This window comes from Colletotrichum graminicola, assembly GCF_000149035.1.
Source record: "Colletotrichum graminicola M1.001 genomic scaffold supercont1.12, whole genome shotgun sequence".
In the NCBI taxonomy this organism is placed as follows: domain Eukaryota; kingdom Fungi; phylum Ascomycota; class Sordariomycetes; order Glomerellales; family Glomerellaceae; genus Colletotrichum; species Colletotrichum graminicola.
Genome location: NW_007361016.1, coordinates 765,889 through 780,956, shown reverse-complemented (window position 1 = coordinate 780,956; position 15,068 = coordinate 765,889). Strand labels below are relative to the sequence as shown.

General features: G+C 52.5%; 6 protein-coding genes across 6 annotated transcripts; 3 read left to right on the top strand and 3 right to left on the bottom strand.

The window, feature by feature from the left end:
* Nucleotides 1-497: 497 nt before the first annotated feature.
* GLRG_04025 (nuclear fragile X mental retardation-interacting protein 1) lies at nucleotides 498-2,477 on the bottom strand (the record flags this gene model as incomplete). Its single annotated transcript, XM_008094710.1, has 2 exons — nucleotides 498-1,323; nucleotides 1,375-2,477. 2 exons carry the CDS (start codon nucleotides 2,475-2,477, stop codon nucleotides 498-500), a joined length of 1,929 nt encoding a protein of 642 aa, XP_008092901.1.
* Nucleotides 2,478-3,226: 749 nt separating this feature from the next.
* Nucleotides 3,227-3,996, top strand: GLRG_04024 (RNA polymerase III subunit Rpc25; the record flags this gene model as incomplete). The annotated part of the gene is made up of 4 exons (XM_008094709.1): nucleotides 3,227-3,238; nucleotides 3,306-3,501; nucleotides 3,557-3,707; nucleotides 3,762-3,996. 4 exons carry the CDS (start codon nucleotides 3,227-3,229, stop codon nucleotides 3,994-3,996), a joined length of 594 nt encoding a protein of 197 aa, XP_008092900.1.
* Nucleotides 3,997-4,104: 108 nt separating this feature from the next.
* Nucleotides 4,105-5,060, bottom strand: GLRG_04023 (uncharacterized protein; the record flags this gene model as incomplete). Its single annotated transcript, XM_008094708.1, has 4 exons — nucleotides 4,105-4,289; nucleotides 4,343-4,504; nucleotides 4,558-4,952; nucleotides 5,014-5,060. The coding sequence occupies 4 exons, from the start codon at nucleotides 5,058-5,060 to the stop codon at nucleotides 4,105-4,107; spliced, it is 789 nt and encodes a 262-aa protein (XP_008092899.1).
* Nucleotides 5,061-5,413: 353 nt separating this feature from the next.
* Nucleotides 5,414-6,208, top strand: GLRG_04022 (microsomal signal peptidase 25 kDa subunit; the record flags this gene model as incomplete). The annotated part of the gene is made up of 3 exons (XM_008094707.1): nucleotides 5,414-5,453; nucleotides 5,517-5,800; nucleotides 5,882-6,208. 3 exons carry the CDS (start codon nucleotides 5,414-5,416, stop codon nucleotides 6,206-6,208), a joined length of 651 nt encoding a protein of 216 aa, XP_008092898.1.
* A 599-nt stretch (nucleotides 6,209-6,807) lies between these two features.
* On the bottom strand, nucleotides 6,808-10,827 carry GLRG_04021 (uncharacterized protein; the record flags this gene model as incomplete). The annotated part of the gene is made up of 6 exons (XM_008094706.1): nucleotides 6,808-7,875; nucleotides 7,929-9,701; nucleotides 9,755-10,344; nucleotides 10,400-10,462; nucleotides 10,525-10,668; nucleotides 10,740-10,827. 6 exons carry the CDS (start codon nucleotides 10,825-10,827, stop codon nucleotides 6,808-6,810), a joined length of 3,726 nt encoding a protein of 1,241 aa, XP_008092897.1.
* A 1,542-nt stretch (nucleotides 10,828-12,369) lies between these two features.
* Nucleotides 12,370-13,569, top strand: GLRG_04020 (tetrahydrofolate dehydrogenase/cyclohydrolase; the record flags this gene model as incomplete). The annotated part of the gene is made up of 3 exons (XM_008094705.1): nucleotides 12,370-12,575; nucleotides 12,682-13,414; nucleotides 13,477-13,569. 3 exons carry the CDS (start codon nucleotides 12,370-12,372, stop codon nucleotides 13,567-13,569), a joined length of 1,032 nt encoding a protein of 343 aa, XP_008092896.1.
* Nucleotides 13,570-15,068: the final 1,499 nt, after the last annotated feature.

The window sequence follows — 15,068 nt, the reverse complement described above, 5'->3', positions numbered from 1 at the left end:
AGAACTCTGGTGAGTGTGCTACTTGGGTGGCTGGTGAAAGAAGTCACACAAGGCCTTTACTCGCGGTGGCCCTGCCACTTTTTGTTGGTGTTGTTACACGCGATCTGGGATCGCAACTTTGCAGGTGAAGCTCTGGATGCTTTTGACTTGAACGAGGAAACCCAGAACATGGCCCGCCTGTCCGTTTCATTTTGAGCATAATGGAAGTGAAAGAAAAGAGGCCGGCCAAAAGAACTACTGCCGCCTTTTCGACTGCCTCCGTCTCCCCGAATTCTCTTGAGGTTGAGTTATAATCAAATACAAAATACAAACATTGCCGCGAGTACGAACTTGTGCATCAGGATGACTTCTCCGCCGAAGCGAGAGACCCTTTGCAGCACTGGAAACCGCCATACTCAGACGGAAGAGGCGTAAGACCTCGACGTGCGGGGTCTGGGTGTACAAAGCTCGAGCGTTCGTAGGGTTTCCAAGGTCTTTGTCTGGGCGATGCCAGCATACTATGGGAGATCTTCCGACTTGAGACCCGAGTTCCCATATCCGCTCAGATTCCAGCCTTTGTATCTAACAGTAGATCCGCCACTGCCTGTTGACAATGCAGAGGGAGGTGGCTTGTGTGGAGGAAGCCCATTATGATGCTTCAGTGGCGGTGCTGGAAGCGAAGCAGGCGCGGCAGGGAGATTGCTGGACTTTTGGCGCGAGTCAGACTGGGAGGCATGTGAGCCACCTGCATGATGCCCCTTGGAACCGTCAGGCTTTTCTTCAGGCTTCATTAGGCCTTTCTCTCTCAAGTATTGAATCGATTGCAGAACAGTGAGATCTTCCTGGTCCTTGTCGTTGAGAATCAAACGCTGCTGGATAGTGAGATGGCCGTTGTTCGCTTCTCTGTCTTTCATTGCTGCCTCTCTGACAGCAGGATCGTGGACGAAGCGGCACTTGCCCTTCTTGCCGCAAGTACCTCCCGTAGAGTAGTACTTGCAATGCTTTGAAATGTCTGCCTTCTTCGCCGGAGGGGGTGGAGGGGGAGGTGGCTGAACACGACTTGACGCCACTTCCGGCTCGTCATCTTCAGACTTGATATCAATGGAAGGGCTGTCTCTCATTTCATCGCCCTCGTCTTGCTGCTCACGCTTGCGCTTGATAGACGACTCAACCTTCTCCAGCTGCCTTCGCAGCTTACTGGCAAGATTCTCCTCTTTCTCCAAATCAGATGAAATCTTATTGCCATTGCCCTGCGTGGTCTCGGCAGACTTCTTGGCCTTGACTCGCGCGGCAGTAGGGAAGCGCTTCTTCCGCTCAGCAATGTAAGCATCAATATCGTTCACCCTGCGAAACTCGGTCAGCTACTATGATGTCGTAACTTTGCATTCGACTTACTGTAAGGCATCTGCTCCGATGAGTTTGCGAAGGGTCTCCTCCTCCATCTCGTCGTCTTCCGACTCCGAGTCTTGACCTGGAGTCAGACCAAGGGTGTTGGTCTTGCGCTTCTTCTTCTTGCCTGATGCCGCATTGTCATGCTTATGATGGGAACCTCCGCCATCTTGGCGATGATTGTGACTCCCCTGTGAACGATGACGACCTCTGTCGTTGGTGTTAAATGAGCCCCGACCTCGAGGGTTGCCACCACGATGACCACCACGACCGCGACCTGCTTGTCCATCATGTTTGTAAAACGGTTCACGGGGAGGGACCGACGCGTGAGGTGCAGGAGGGGGCGCGTGGTAAGGATATTGTGCCGGGGGCTGATATGGCACTGGTGGAGCGCGAGGATCGACATACGGCTGGCCGTATGCACCATTCGCTTGATGGTGTCCTCCATCACTACCGTAAGCTACTGGCGCAGGTGTGCTCATATTATGAGCTCCTCGAGAACCGCCTCGGTCGTTTCCATAGCCGCCTCGGCCACGGCCCGCACCATACTGGCTTGGAGCGTGAGGGTCATGACCTGCCCATGGTTGGGGAGCGCTGTATGGTGCGGGCGGGGCATAAGGCTGGCTGTAGGGCTGCTGCTGTGGCTGCTGAGGCCCATAACCTGGCTGATGGGGCGGCGGCTGAGGCTGCTGCGGGTGCGCATAGATCTGAGGGGCATAGTTCGGATGATAGTTGGTAGTCGACAGCGGCGCAGGAGCATGAGCGCCATGCTGAGGAGCATTGTGCTGAGGCGTACCATGTGCATGATCTTGGTGCCACTGCTGCTGGTGAGGGTAGTTGCTGGCAGCAAGCGGCTGGGCGGGATAGCCAGGACTGTGCTGAAGATACTGCTGCTGTTGCTGCCGTCCATACTCGTACTGGGGTTGAGGGGCAGGGGGGTATTCGGGACGGCCGTTCGACGGGTAACCGCCACGCCCGCCCCGAGAGGCATGGGTAGCGCCGCCCCTAGGATGTTGTTGATAAGGGGTGTTGTGATGGCCGTATCCAGCATGGCTAGCCTGTGCTGCTGGAGGGGGCGGCGGCGGCGGACCGTAATTGTAACCTGACATATTGTCTTGAGGACGTCGGCGTGACCTTGTTATTTTCGCGTTCGAGTCGCAGGCAAGCGCTGAGTCGAAGAGTATAGCGTCAGGCAATGACGAGGCGTGTTCTACTTGGAACGGGTCTCGAAGAATTCGTACTACGAGGTACTGTTTGGATAGCGATGGGGATGGAGTTGGAGGAAGGGAGGTAAAAGTCGTGTTCACACCTAGCGTCGACAAAACAAAGACATCAAACGTCTGGGAGACGCAAAACTCGAGCAACTTTCAACGGGCCAAAAGAAAGGGATGTGAAGGGATGGAACCAACAGCTTGACGCAGGTAGGATCCTGGACGCGGAAGCTGAAGTAGGTGGTGGAGCCAAATAGCTTTCTACGGCAAGGTTGGTCGCGATTTCGGTTTCCGCATTAACAGTTCCAGCGGCTCGCGACGGCATGCTTAGGCCAAGATGGGTAGGCGTGGCGGGTCACATCTAGCGCACCGCAGCCTCCGAAGTGGGCAAGTGCTAAAACTTGATTTAGCGGGCGGTAAGACTCAGACTCGCTGCCTCGGACCAGGCGCCCCGCGATTTTGCCTTATGCGACTTGGCTGCGCCAAACCAGGACGAATCGTGACACTCTCCGAAATATCCATTCATGCCGGTGCAGAGAGGCGTTGAGGGGAACCAACGATGCTCTTGGAGCCCTAGAGAATTCTTCAACACTGGGATCTTTTGACTTGCCAAAGTGCACCTACCCGAAGGACGAAAACGGCTCAGCATGTTCATCCTGGTAGGTACTCCAAACTCACAAAATTTCACTGTAATTGTCACTAACACGGTCCCAATTAAAAAAAAAGACCAAGATCGCCGACCTTGTCGAGATCGCGCCAGAGGACTTTCGCAAGAAGAGCGTTACCGCCATTGAGGATAACATCAATGCAAAGTACGCGAATAAAGTTATCCAGAAGATTGGTCTCTGTATCTGCCTGTACGACCTCCTCTGGACCTCCGAAGGTCTCATCGGCCATGGCACGGGTCTGGTCAATGTCAATGGTTTGTCATTACCATTCTCATATAGTTGGACTTTCTCTGTACTGACTGCGATCAGTTGAGTTCAGGCTCATTGTCTTTAGACCTTTCAAGGGTGAGGTTATGTTTGGCAGGATCAGAAGTTCAACGCCAGCCGGCATCAATCTGAGAACCGATTTTTTCGATGACATCTTCATTCCATTTGATGAGCTTCCCGAGGGTGCTGAGTTGTACGTCCAGCATGCTCCACCAACTCATTGAGAAAGCAGCTAACACGCCGTCAGTAACCACTCGGAACAGCTTTGGATTTGGAACATCGAGGGTGATAGACTTTTCTACGATAACCATGAGATGGTCAGGTTCCAGGTCATCGACGAGGAGTGGCACGACCAGACGCCTGTAGGCCCAAGTCAGGGAGAGGAAGCTGCACCACCTAAACCACCCTACAAAGTGAAGGGCACCATGGCTATGGAGGGTCTCGGCGTTTGCCTCTGGTGGGATGGACAAGGCAGCGAGTAGGACTCGGGAGGCCCTTGGCCTGTCACCAAATATTTCATCATCGACGACAGTGTGGACTTGAAAGGATGAGGCGTATGGATGGCGCGGATTCTACATGATTCTACAATACTATGATTTGATCCCCGCGAGCAGTCTCTGCTCCACGTCATCCAGAACAGAGTAGTGCTCAACAACGGCAATGTTCTCGGCCTCGCCCTTGAATTGCTTGTCCGGATCGACGCCAGGACCGAACATCTGGGGGGCTCCCTGAGCACCTCCCATCTGTCCCATTTGCTGAGCCATCTGGCTGGCAGCTTAAAAGGGGTTAGCACTCCGAAGGACAGAACCGGGGTAAATCTTAACTTACCATTGTCACTGCCCAGGATGAAGTTGAAGACGGACTGCAGACCAAAAATGCAAAGGAAGTACCAACTGATGCTAGACATCCAGCGGGGATCCATGTCCTTAGTAGCAACACCCGCCTGCAACATGCTCTTGAACTTGATGGTGATGGGGAACGGCAATTTCACTAAATTTGTCAGCGTCAAATCTGCCATCTTCACCAAACTCCCCAAGACATACTGATGACATATCCGCTGAAAAAGGCGTTGATCCAACTCATAATAAGCGTATTGGGAATGATCATAGCCATGTTGTTCTTCATCATGCCCATCATGCCGTCCATCGCGCCGGGGTCGGTGAGCGGGTTCGCGGGGGGTTGGCCCTTGCGGTCGGGGTCCTTGAGATACGCGCCGGACTCGTAGGCTGCGACGAGCGCATCGCGGCGCGCCTCGAACGACTTCTTAGACAGGACGTGATGGTTGGTGCGCACCGTAACACCGTGCATCATGGCGCGCTGCTCCTTCAGCGCCGGCTTGTCGAGCTTCTTGGGCGGCGTGGCGAGAAGAACAGTGACATAGTGTCGAAGGATGCCGGTGAGAATCATGACCACCGTGATCGGAAAGAGGATCCAATAGCTGTTCAACATTTAATTAGCACGCGGAACTAGATGATGACGGCGGAACCGGGTTGGTATACAGGAGCTGTGGATCCCGGTAAATCGTCTGCACCGGAACTTGAGCCATGATGGGCTTATTTGACGAACAGTGCCGGGTATCGGGGGAAAGGAGAGGATTGTGATGGCGTTCGTCGATGCGATACTGCCAGGTGGTTGTGTGCTCTCCCGTTGCATCCAGCCAATCTGGTAGTGTTGGTATGGGACCTTGACAGTGGGTGGAAGCTCCTCCGGCGGTTTGTTTCGCCGTGCCTCCGAAAGACCACCTTCCACTTTCACTACACGGATTCACACAAGGGTCCAAGCTGTCCTAGCTCTGAAAGCCAGGCTGGAGGTTACAAGAAACCATCGCACTCAACGCCCGTCGAACCCCTGCATAGCTGTCAATTCTACAAAAGACTTCCCGCGAAATCACCAGGCACGATGTCTTCTTCCGAGAGAATAACGGTTTACAACTTGGCGGGTAAGCATCTCATTCCTCCGACTCAGACATGTCGTCGCATCGCACTAACACGAAGCTCCAAAGACCTCAAGAACACCTCGGACGACGCGCTTCCCAACTACCTTAACTCCCTCAAGTTTACCCAAACCCACACCCTAACTGATGTTCGCCTCGCGCTCGGCTACTCTGCCTTCCTGATCGCCGGCGCATGTTTTCTGTGGGACTATAAGCTTGGCTTCGAAAGCACCAAGTACTACACTGCGGCCGCCGTGGCCCTCTACTCGCTCCTTAACGGTGCTCTGACGCTATGGATCTGGCTCAAGGAGGCGGGTACTATATATGAGGGCACATCTCCCTCGGGCGAGAAGGTGAGAACCGGCCTACCTCGTCCTTCTTACTGACGATCAATTCCCTACGCTTGCCGACCCATGACTTACAACCGACACCAGATCAATATTGCAACCTCGACCAGGAAGAACGACCCAACCTATCATATGAAGATCACCATCACTTCCAAAAATGGTGAAAAGAAGTCGCTTGATCTCTCGAAACCTTTCGCCGAATGGTTCGACTCCCAAGGCCACTTCGTCGCCGTCCCCTTCCAAGAGGTCCTTGCCACAAACATCTCTACCATCGGCAAGCTTGACCCAAAACGCGTCAAGTCTGCATCTCAGACGTACTCAACTGACGTACTCGATGCGCTGTATGCGGAAAGCACGGCGACGGGCAGCGTCGCCGAGGCAAACAAGGGCGTAAGCAAGCGACGCAAGGCATAAAACGAATAAATTTACAAAAAGGGATTTGTGCAATGAAACGATACGTTCATAGTTATGTATGCTATGGAAAATCAGGGTGTTTCAAAAGCACGGAGTTTACGTTTCGTAGCGCATACCCATTTAAACATGTAGGACGCCTTGGTGAACCGTCTCTGCGTATGCAGTGCCCAGTGACCTTTGGTGCAACGAGTATTCTCTCGTAGACTACCCGTCCTAGCTCTCATTAGCTCAGCAGCCACACCAAGGAAGCCTTGAATCTCAGAGTTAATCAGAGCTAGAGGTTTGAGGATGATGCATAGATGGAGGAGCCTATTTCAACTAGGGCATCGGTCACAACCACAGCACTCATAATCAATTTCTTCAAACCTGTTTCAACTTCTGGTTTATTAGAGTAAACTCTCTCCTCTTCTCAATGCGCACTATGGAACCTCCAAACGCCTTGCCATGCCGACATTCCTACCACTATGCCGCCTTCCCAATCCCTCACCAACTTTGGGTAGTCCAACACGTACCACTCAACTAGCGTCCCTTCTCCATGTTCCATCACGCCCGGAAATGAAAACACGAATTCCCATTCATCTTACCAAGCATCGACGCCTTCAGTTGACTTCATCCCACTTAGCGCGGGCTGTCAGAGCAGCCTCGCGAACGTTACGCACCCTGTCACCTGAAGCCTGCGCCAACAAACGCTTAGCCTGCGACGCCGAGTCAAGCAGATGACGGTGCTCGAATTGAACGGGGAGGAGGCCAATGATGCGAACGACCTGGCAGCGACACTGCGATCTCCAGAGTCCAGAGTGATCGAACGGTATGTAGCCCGCCGGCATCCATGCGCCGTCTTCGCCAGACTGCGTTCCATTTCTGTTAAAGACGGACATGCAAGCCTCGATGACGCTCTTCAAGAAGGGCTGGACCCGCTTGGGCGAGTTCTCCGTGACGTTCTGTAGGACACTGAGAGCGGCCGCCACGTCCTTGGTCGCTGGCAAGTATCGGATCGCACAGAGGATCAGTCTGATCAGGTCTTCCGTGTCATCTTCATAGACCGGGTATTGCATGTACTTGACAGCTGCGAGGACAGCAATACTGTAATTCGCAGCAGTGAGCATGTCGTCTCTGCTGTTCGAGCCAGCAGGCCAGGCCTTGGCCAGCATGGGCTTGATCATCTCGAAGTAAGCTCTCTGAACCCAGAGAGGGCGGATTTGTCCGTAGTACTCTTTCTTGAGAATGTCGAGACCGCCGAAGATGAACTCAAGGTTACGGCTTAGCATGTGGCCGATCTTCTTGTTGTTGGGTCCTTGTTGGATAGTTGCCAGGAGCTGCCGGAGCGAGCTGCCGCTGTAGCGTCTTATAATGCCCGCAATAATGGCATACACGGGTCTCGCCAGCTCCGCCCTGATCTCATCAGGTCGTCCGCCAGGTACCATGTTGGCTTCGTGCTCAAGGAAGCCCGTAATTTGCTCTAACTCGTCGGACTGTCTCTCTTCACTTACAACAAAGTTCATCTGCAGCTGCAGCATTGTGACAATCTCGTCCAGCTTTTCGACGGGGTATTTGTTGGAGATGATCGTCAGGATGGCCGAAACAACATGACGGCATCTGGGCGAGGCTGAGTGGTCTCTTGCAAGGAGACCAGCGATGAGAATCTGGTGTGCGGTTCCTCTTTCGACCTATGAAACGATTAGATTTGGAATTTCAGCAATTGGCTTGGGTTCATTCTTACCAGGCGCTGAATTGCTGTTGGGTGGAAGGGCTGGAGAATACCGAGAGAGAGGATGACAGTACGCCCCTGACTGAAGCCGCTTATGGGAAACTTGGGAGGGTTTGTCATACTGTACGAAGCCTGAGGAGCCCAGGTTCTCAGCATAGCGTCCCGCAGCTCGGAATTGTGCCAAGGATGTCCGGCTTGAGGGTCGGGATGATGATACTCGTCATCTCCACGGAAGAGGGTTACAACCTCCTCATTCAGAAGCAACCTGGTCTGCTCGAGCTCAGTCATCTGCTGAATGACAAATGTAGCAATTTCTGAGAGAACATGCAAGTAGTTGTCTTCGATCTTCCTGTCGTCTGGGTCCTTGCAATGGAAATCATCACTCAGCGCGAGGGAGAGTTCAGTATCGTTGGCGTAACTGATGATCTTGGTGGCACGTCTGTAAAGTTGCCGTACCACGAATAGGCTGGACAAAATAAATTCTCCGTGTAACTGATCGCCGCCGTAACTCACGTTCTTTGACTGATCATCGACATCCATCGCGTCCTCGCCATGATTGGAAACGATGTTATCGTCAAACCGCGGAAGGTCAGGGTATCGATTGGCGACATGGCTGAACCAATCGAGCGAGAACCGCTTATCATCGAAATCATTCGTTTTGGAGCGCGGGTGCAATGCTTCGACCGCCCTCTGGCAGAGTCTCATTGCCAAATGTATTCCAGAAGCGAGTATCCACCAAAGTCTAGGGTGTGCTTTGGAATCGAGCATCGAGTGTAGAATTACGAGAACCGCGTTGAGGTACGAGATGTATCCGCTGAGCGCGTTGCCTTGGCGAGGAATCTCGTAGCAGCAAATGAAAGCCAGTCTGTGGATCCTTTCCTGTAGAATCGGAGCCATCGTTGGAAGAGTTTCCGGCTCAGGGGAAGCGATGTACATCTCGCATAGTCTGAGGCAGTCTTTGATAGCCTCTGCCCGACCTTGCGGATAAGCCATCAGAGCCTTCTGTAGAGCGAGAACAGCATCGTTCTCTAGTTCGGAGCGGGCTTCGGCCATCGTAGGCTGTTCGGAATCCTTGAAGATGACGCTTGCCAAACCGTTGCAGATTTCGGAGAGTGTTGAATCGGGAAGCATAGGTTGGGTGGATTCTCCTGTCTGGGCTGCTCGCTGGCAAACCATCAACCCAAGACCTTTAATCGCCTGTTGGCCTATTGCAATATCCTCCTTCTGAGCTGTATCCTCGAGAGCTTTCTGGAAAAGAGGCAGGTACGTCTGGTTGTGAAGCGGGCAAAGCATTTGTTCTGTTGCCTTGAAAGCCTGGGCATCCTCTACGTTCAATTGCACACCTCCTCCAATAAGGGCTTGCCGAAGCTCGAGCAGGGAGTTTAGCAATATCAAGAGATTCTTGGTATGCTCAGGTGACTTCGTGTGACGAAGGTTCTCTTTGACATGAGTAACTGAAGGAGCAACCATGAGCGCAAAAGCAGCAGGTTTTGCGCTGTGAACAGAGATAAGAAGCTTCCCAGAAGCTGCCGTGTAGATAGGGTTTGACAAGTCCTCCAAGCAGTCACGCTGGACAGCGAGGGCAAAGTCTCTAAGTTCAGCTCCTGTGAGTCGTTTGGCAATGGTTCGGATGACCTCCAACGTGGCGTTGATTGTGTCCTCGATTTCTCCGTTGCGGACTTCGTACTTGAGGCTGCTCCAAATCTTATCCGCAAAGGGCGCAACTCCTTGCTGGACATGCTCGTAGTTGCCCAAGCATGCAGTCAGGGTCTTGAGAATATCGACCTTTCACAGTATCAGTGCAGGTCTTTGGATTGCAAAGAGGAAGTTGAACAAACCTTGACGTTAACAGTCACACTGTCCGGTTGGTCCAACCTACTGAGAAGGTACGGGATGGCCTTGCCAGCTACACGGTGATGTGCTGAAAAACAAGCCCTCAAAGCAAGCTTCAGATCATCTGCTGTGATTCCTGATGGGTGTTGGGACGTTCTTAAAGAAATGGGGAAATATGCAGAGAAGATGCTGAAGATCTCATCGACAACCTCTGGCCCAGGAGAATACTCTGAGAGGAACACTTTCAAGATCTTGAACCATATCATCAGGCATCGAGGGTCTCTCTCGTTACGGCATAGTTGCAAGAGGTCTGTGATGAAGCCAGCGGTTGTACCGTGTTGGTATTGCAGGTCATTGTTGACATCTAGGTTAGTGACAAGGTAGTCAAGGAGCTCATACACAGCTGCACGCGTGTCTGCTACCTGGGCCTTAAAGTCGTCCCGGAGACTGCAAACACTATTGATAATGTCGTTTCCTTTCTCAGGCTGAAAAGCCTTCATGCTGGCAGTTCTTTTGAGTGCCTTGGCAGCTGGTAGTATGCCAGCTTTGTGGTCAACCTTGAACATGCTGCCAAAGAAGGTCACAAGCAGATTGACTGAAAGGTTAGTATTAGCAGATTTGCGGCAAATACGAAGGATGGCTCTACTCACCTTGATCCGGCTTGAGAAACTCGGGGTCCAAATGATCCAACGTGCCAGCCAAGAAGCTCAATGCTAGAGGAAACGGAACGAGTCAACATCGACAGGTGATCATTCTGGTTGTATTCTTCGCCTACCTTTGGATCTGGCAATGACGTCACCACTTGTTTCTCCATCTTCACCCTCTTCCATTTGGTCGTCATTGGCACTCGGCATCCAAGGTCTGATGGACTCAACCCATCTTGCGACTGGGTTGCTTGGTCTGGGTGCTGATTGGATGGCTGTGTCACAGTCAGTATTCTGTCTGGGCTGTTGAATCTGATAGGAACAGGTTATGAGGTGGCGTGCATACCTGAAGCTGCCTCCCGTACTATTGTTGCCTGTCTTTCGATATCGTCACTGAGGACGAACTCGAGTGCCAGTTTCCGGAAGTCTGCCATGATTGCACAGGTAGCTTGTTCGTACTCAAGCGTGGCCTGTTGCAGTAGGGGTACTTGCAGTTTGGCTTGCTAGGGTGATCGATTTGCTGCAGAAACAAATTGCGATCTAAGCTCTTGAGGTCGAAAAACTGCAAAAGCGAGCTGCGGTCTGCCTTATTGTGTGCGGTCGGTCTCAGGAGTTGGATGCAATGAAAACCTCTCGATGTTGGTATCAGGCTAGAACTGTCTTGAGCGGGATCGTAAGGGCCGTATATTTCTATAGTCGGCAAGCTTCTGGTGGCAGTAGCAACCGTGAGTTCTCACTGTTGCTCCCAAGCCTCAGTCGCTCAAGTACCCAAAGAACTATCTTTTGGTAGTTGATGGGCCACAAAGTGTAGCCGCGAAGGTGAAGACTTGTTGCTGGTTTGGAATAGTGGATGTGTCTCTCTTGTTCGAGCTCCAAGTTGACAGTTGAGATGTGATGCCAAGGAAGTGGCCGTGTGAAATATCGTCATAAGTCGAGTTGCCTAACCTCACTTCGTACTGAATCTGACCCCGCGCCTTTGGATGCAAACCGGAGCAGCGACCTAGTTGCTGTGCTCGTAGCGTTTGTTATCTGGACTGATATGACGGTTTGAAATCCGAAGCAAAAAATGCGCCGGAGTCGAGGCTTAGGCCAAAAAAAACTATATGAAATTGTCTGGCGTCTGGCTCCTCGGGGTTTTGTCAAAGGCGTTCCTGGCTTCATGCCACCGAAAATCGGTGGTGGGTTGTGAGATAATTACTCAGACTTGCTGGGTTAGTAGTAGTGGGGGAAGGTCCGATAGGGAAAGCGGTATATGTCTTATCGACCTTATCGCGGTCTGGAGGAACCAACCCTCCGACAGCGCGGCATCTCCCAAGGCTTAGCGCAGCCGATGAGCTCCTTCAACCTGAGTGCCGCCAAACTGCAAGGCCCTGGTTGGAAACATTTGAACAATAAAAGAGCTACTTTTGAATCGCTTCAACAGGATATTTCGTCGATATCAGCTTGATATTTGTTGTTGTTCGCAGCCCCGAAAGGAATTTTGATGAACGAACGCAGACACCCCTAGTCCTATTCGGGTAAGAGGGCATGGAGGGGTAGCACAGGCCGCGCAGGGGCCGCGGGGTCCTGTACCAACGACGAAAAAAATTTAGAGTGTCCAAGTCGGAGGTTGCCCCTCCAAAAGACCCGGACGGAACCATTTACTCGTTGGAATCATAATTTTTCTCACTTCTGCCGCCTCAACCTACCCTTAAAAGCTCGAAACAACCAAAGGACCGGCTGCACCATCTTCTGCTATACATCTGTCCTTCTAAAGCAGTTAGTGTCTTCTTTAATCCCACCCGAAATGCCACTATAACGCAATGTCGCGGGGTCGGAAGTGGTGGGGCATCTCATAAGTACTAATTTGGAGGTTAGACGCCGAAGGGCAACTCACTCCAGCCCAGACCATCGTGAGTATTCACAAGTGTTTAAGGGACTCCGGCTAATATGGAAAAAAGAATACTTGAATCGGTCCTGGAGCTTTGATTGCAAACATGGCCTCCAACGAAGTAGTTCCCAAGACCTGCAAGGTCATTTTGGCCGACACCATCGCCAAGCGCCTCCTGGCCGAGGTCCACGACACCCTCGCAAAGGTGCAGGGCAGCGGCATCTTCAAGCCCACACTGGTGGCATTTCTGGCCAACGACGACCCGGCTGCACTGCAGTATGCTGAGTGGTCTCAGAAGACCTGCGTCGAGAAGTAGGCCGACCCCGCCGTCACGCAGACTTAACGGTTTGCGTTCGTGGAGCAAAGTGAATAAATAAGTGTAGAGGTACTGACATACGCCTTCTTTTTTCTCTCACAGCGGTTTCAACTTTGACTTGCGCCGGGTCGACAAGGAGCAGCTCGAGGACAAGATCACCGAGGCCAACGAGGATGACAAGGTTGATGGCATCATCGTCTACTACCCAATCTTCCCGGGCAACCCGACCCATGACAAGTACATCCAGGAGACCGTCTCCTTGGCAAAGGATGTCGAGGGCCTCTGCCACAAGCACATCTTCAACATGTACCACAACGTCCGCTTCCTAGACCCGCCCCAGAACCTGAGAAAGTCCATCCTACCCTGTACGCCCCTTGCCGTTGTCAAGATTCTGGAGCACCTCCAGATCTACAACCCTATCCTTGCCTACGGCAACCGCCTCTTTGGTAAGACCATCACCGTCATCAACAGATCCGAGGTCAACGGCCGTCCTCTGGCGGCCTTGCTGGCCAACGACGGCGCCACGGTGTACTCGGTCGACATCACGGGCGTTCAGCTGTTCACCCGCGGTAAGGGCATCAAGCAGATCCGCCACCAGGTAGAGGACAAGGAGGGCTGGGGTCTAGAGCAGGTTTTGCCCATCAGCGATGTCATCATCGGCGGGGTCCCCAGCGAGAAGTACAAGATCTCGACCGATCTCATCCGCGAGGGTGCTGTCTGCATCAACTTCTCCTCGTTCCGTAACTTCGACGCCCCTACGGTCAAGGAGAAGGCCGCCATCTATGTCCCGTCGGTCGGCAAGGTCACCATTGCGTGCTTATTGAGAAACTTGGTGGTAAGTTTAACCCCTTCATCTGTAAGGCTTTGTCGGAGAAGAAGGTATTGATTGCTTCCTAGCGTCTCATCGCCAACCGTCCTACGACTAAGGACAATGGCAACGAGGACGCCTCCACTGCGCAGGCCAGAAGCGAGGCTTTCGCCGAGGGTTAAGCGTACACATGGAATTGTTAGGGCACATTTGGGTTGGCTGAAAAAGTAGACAAAGGCATTAGAGAATTACTTATACCTGATCAGCCGTACGGGAAGGATCACTTGAAATTTACATGGACGGGATGGCAGGGAAAAAAAGAATAAGACATAGATAGACTACACGGGGATATCCATGATATTTCGACATAGAAAGAAAACGCGCATTTGCCCGTTTCACAATCCGCCCCAGCGGGACGATGTTGAATTTGAAAGCGTTACTCAGTGGTCGAATCTGAGGTGATGATCTTTGGCATGAGGATAGAGGCCTTGACGTTCGCGACGACACTGTTGTCGTTAGCCGTATTGCTGGACGGCATCTGAGATAGAGAAGGAGTAGATCCGGTCTCTGGACATTCCTTCACGCATGGCGGGGATATGCAACGGACAATGTGTATACTGGGACGGTTCATGGTCGAAGGAATGTCTCGGGCGATGCGACTGTTGGCTTCCTGGTGAGGAGTCTTCAACTTAGATGAAGATCAACACCAAGATCGAACGAGATAGGCGACGAGATCCGGGCGCGGCGCCTCATCGCCGGCGCAATTATCCGGCTGCATGGGGAAATGTGTAAATCATCCAACTCATTCGCACCCACTCTCGCTTGAAAGAGACTTTGGCGTCAGTCGGTCAGCCACCAACCAGTCATGGGTAGAGCCTCTTCTGGCTAGTCTGCAACCATAGTGATGGGACCGAGTGGAATGTTCCTCACGACTCGGGCCAGATTCGCTCCCCAAGTTCTCGGGACACCTGTCTCATCTACGCCAGACATCGTCCACCGGGCTGAGCGTTGCAGGGATTTCGTCGGTCTGGAGCGAGGATCACTGGATCCGTCTAAGATGAGAGCGCTGTTGAAGATTGGTTCGGCGCCGAGGTATCAATGCGACAGGAGACAAGACTGCCAGGCTGATAAAAGGGGGAAGGATATAGCCAACGGCCAATAAGCACGCATTGGTCATGGGTCTGCATGAGTTTAATCAGACATATATGCCCAAGAAGATGAAAGCCATGGAATGGAAACGGCTAAGTTGCCATACAGATCTAGTGGTGGACCTTGGTGAGGGTTTCCCCCGGGCTCTCCCAGTGCAACACAGTGCATCCGAAATGCGAGCTGAGAATAGACAGTAGCACCCGCCAGTGAAAAGGCTGATGCATTCGTACAGTACCATCCATGTGGTACCAGGAAACCCCAAAAGACTCGGTTGCTCATGCCACCCACATCAACTCGGATTCCAAATCGCCCTAATAGACCAGAAAGCACTGGGGGAAGATGTACGCTCTTGGTACAACACATTGACGGCCCACATCCGCAGTGGGAAGGGACTTCAAGAGTGCCGAACGGTCGAGATCCACCCCCCACATGTCACCAGTGAGGTTGTGTTGAAGCTACCATTGCTGCCCCAATTGAGAGTCCACTTGGGGGTCGGACGGGTTCGTCTCAAAAAAAAAAAAAAAAGAAACCA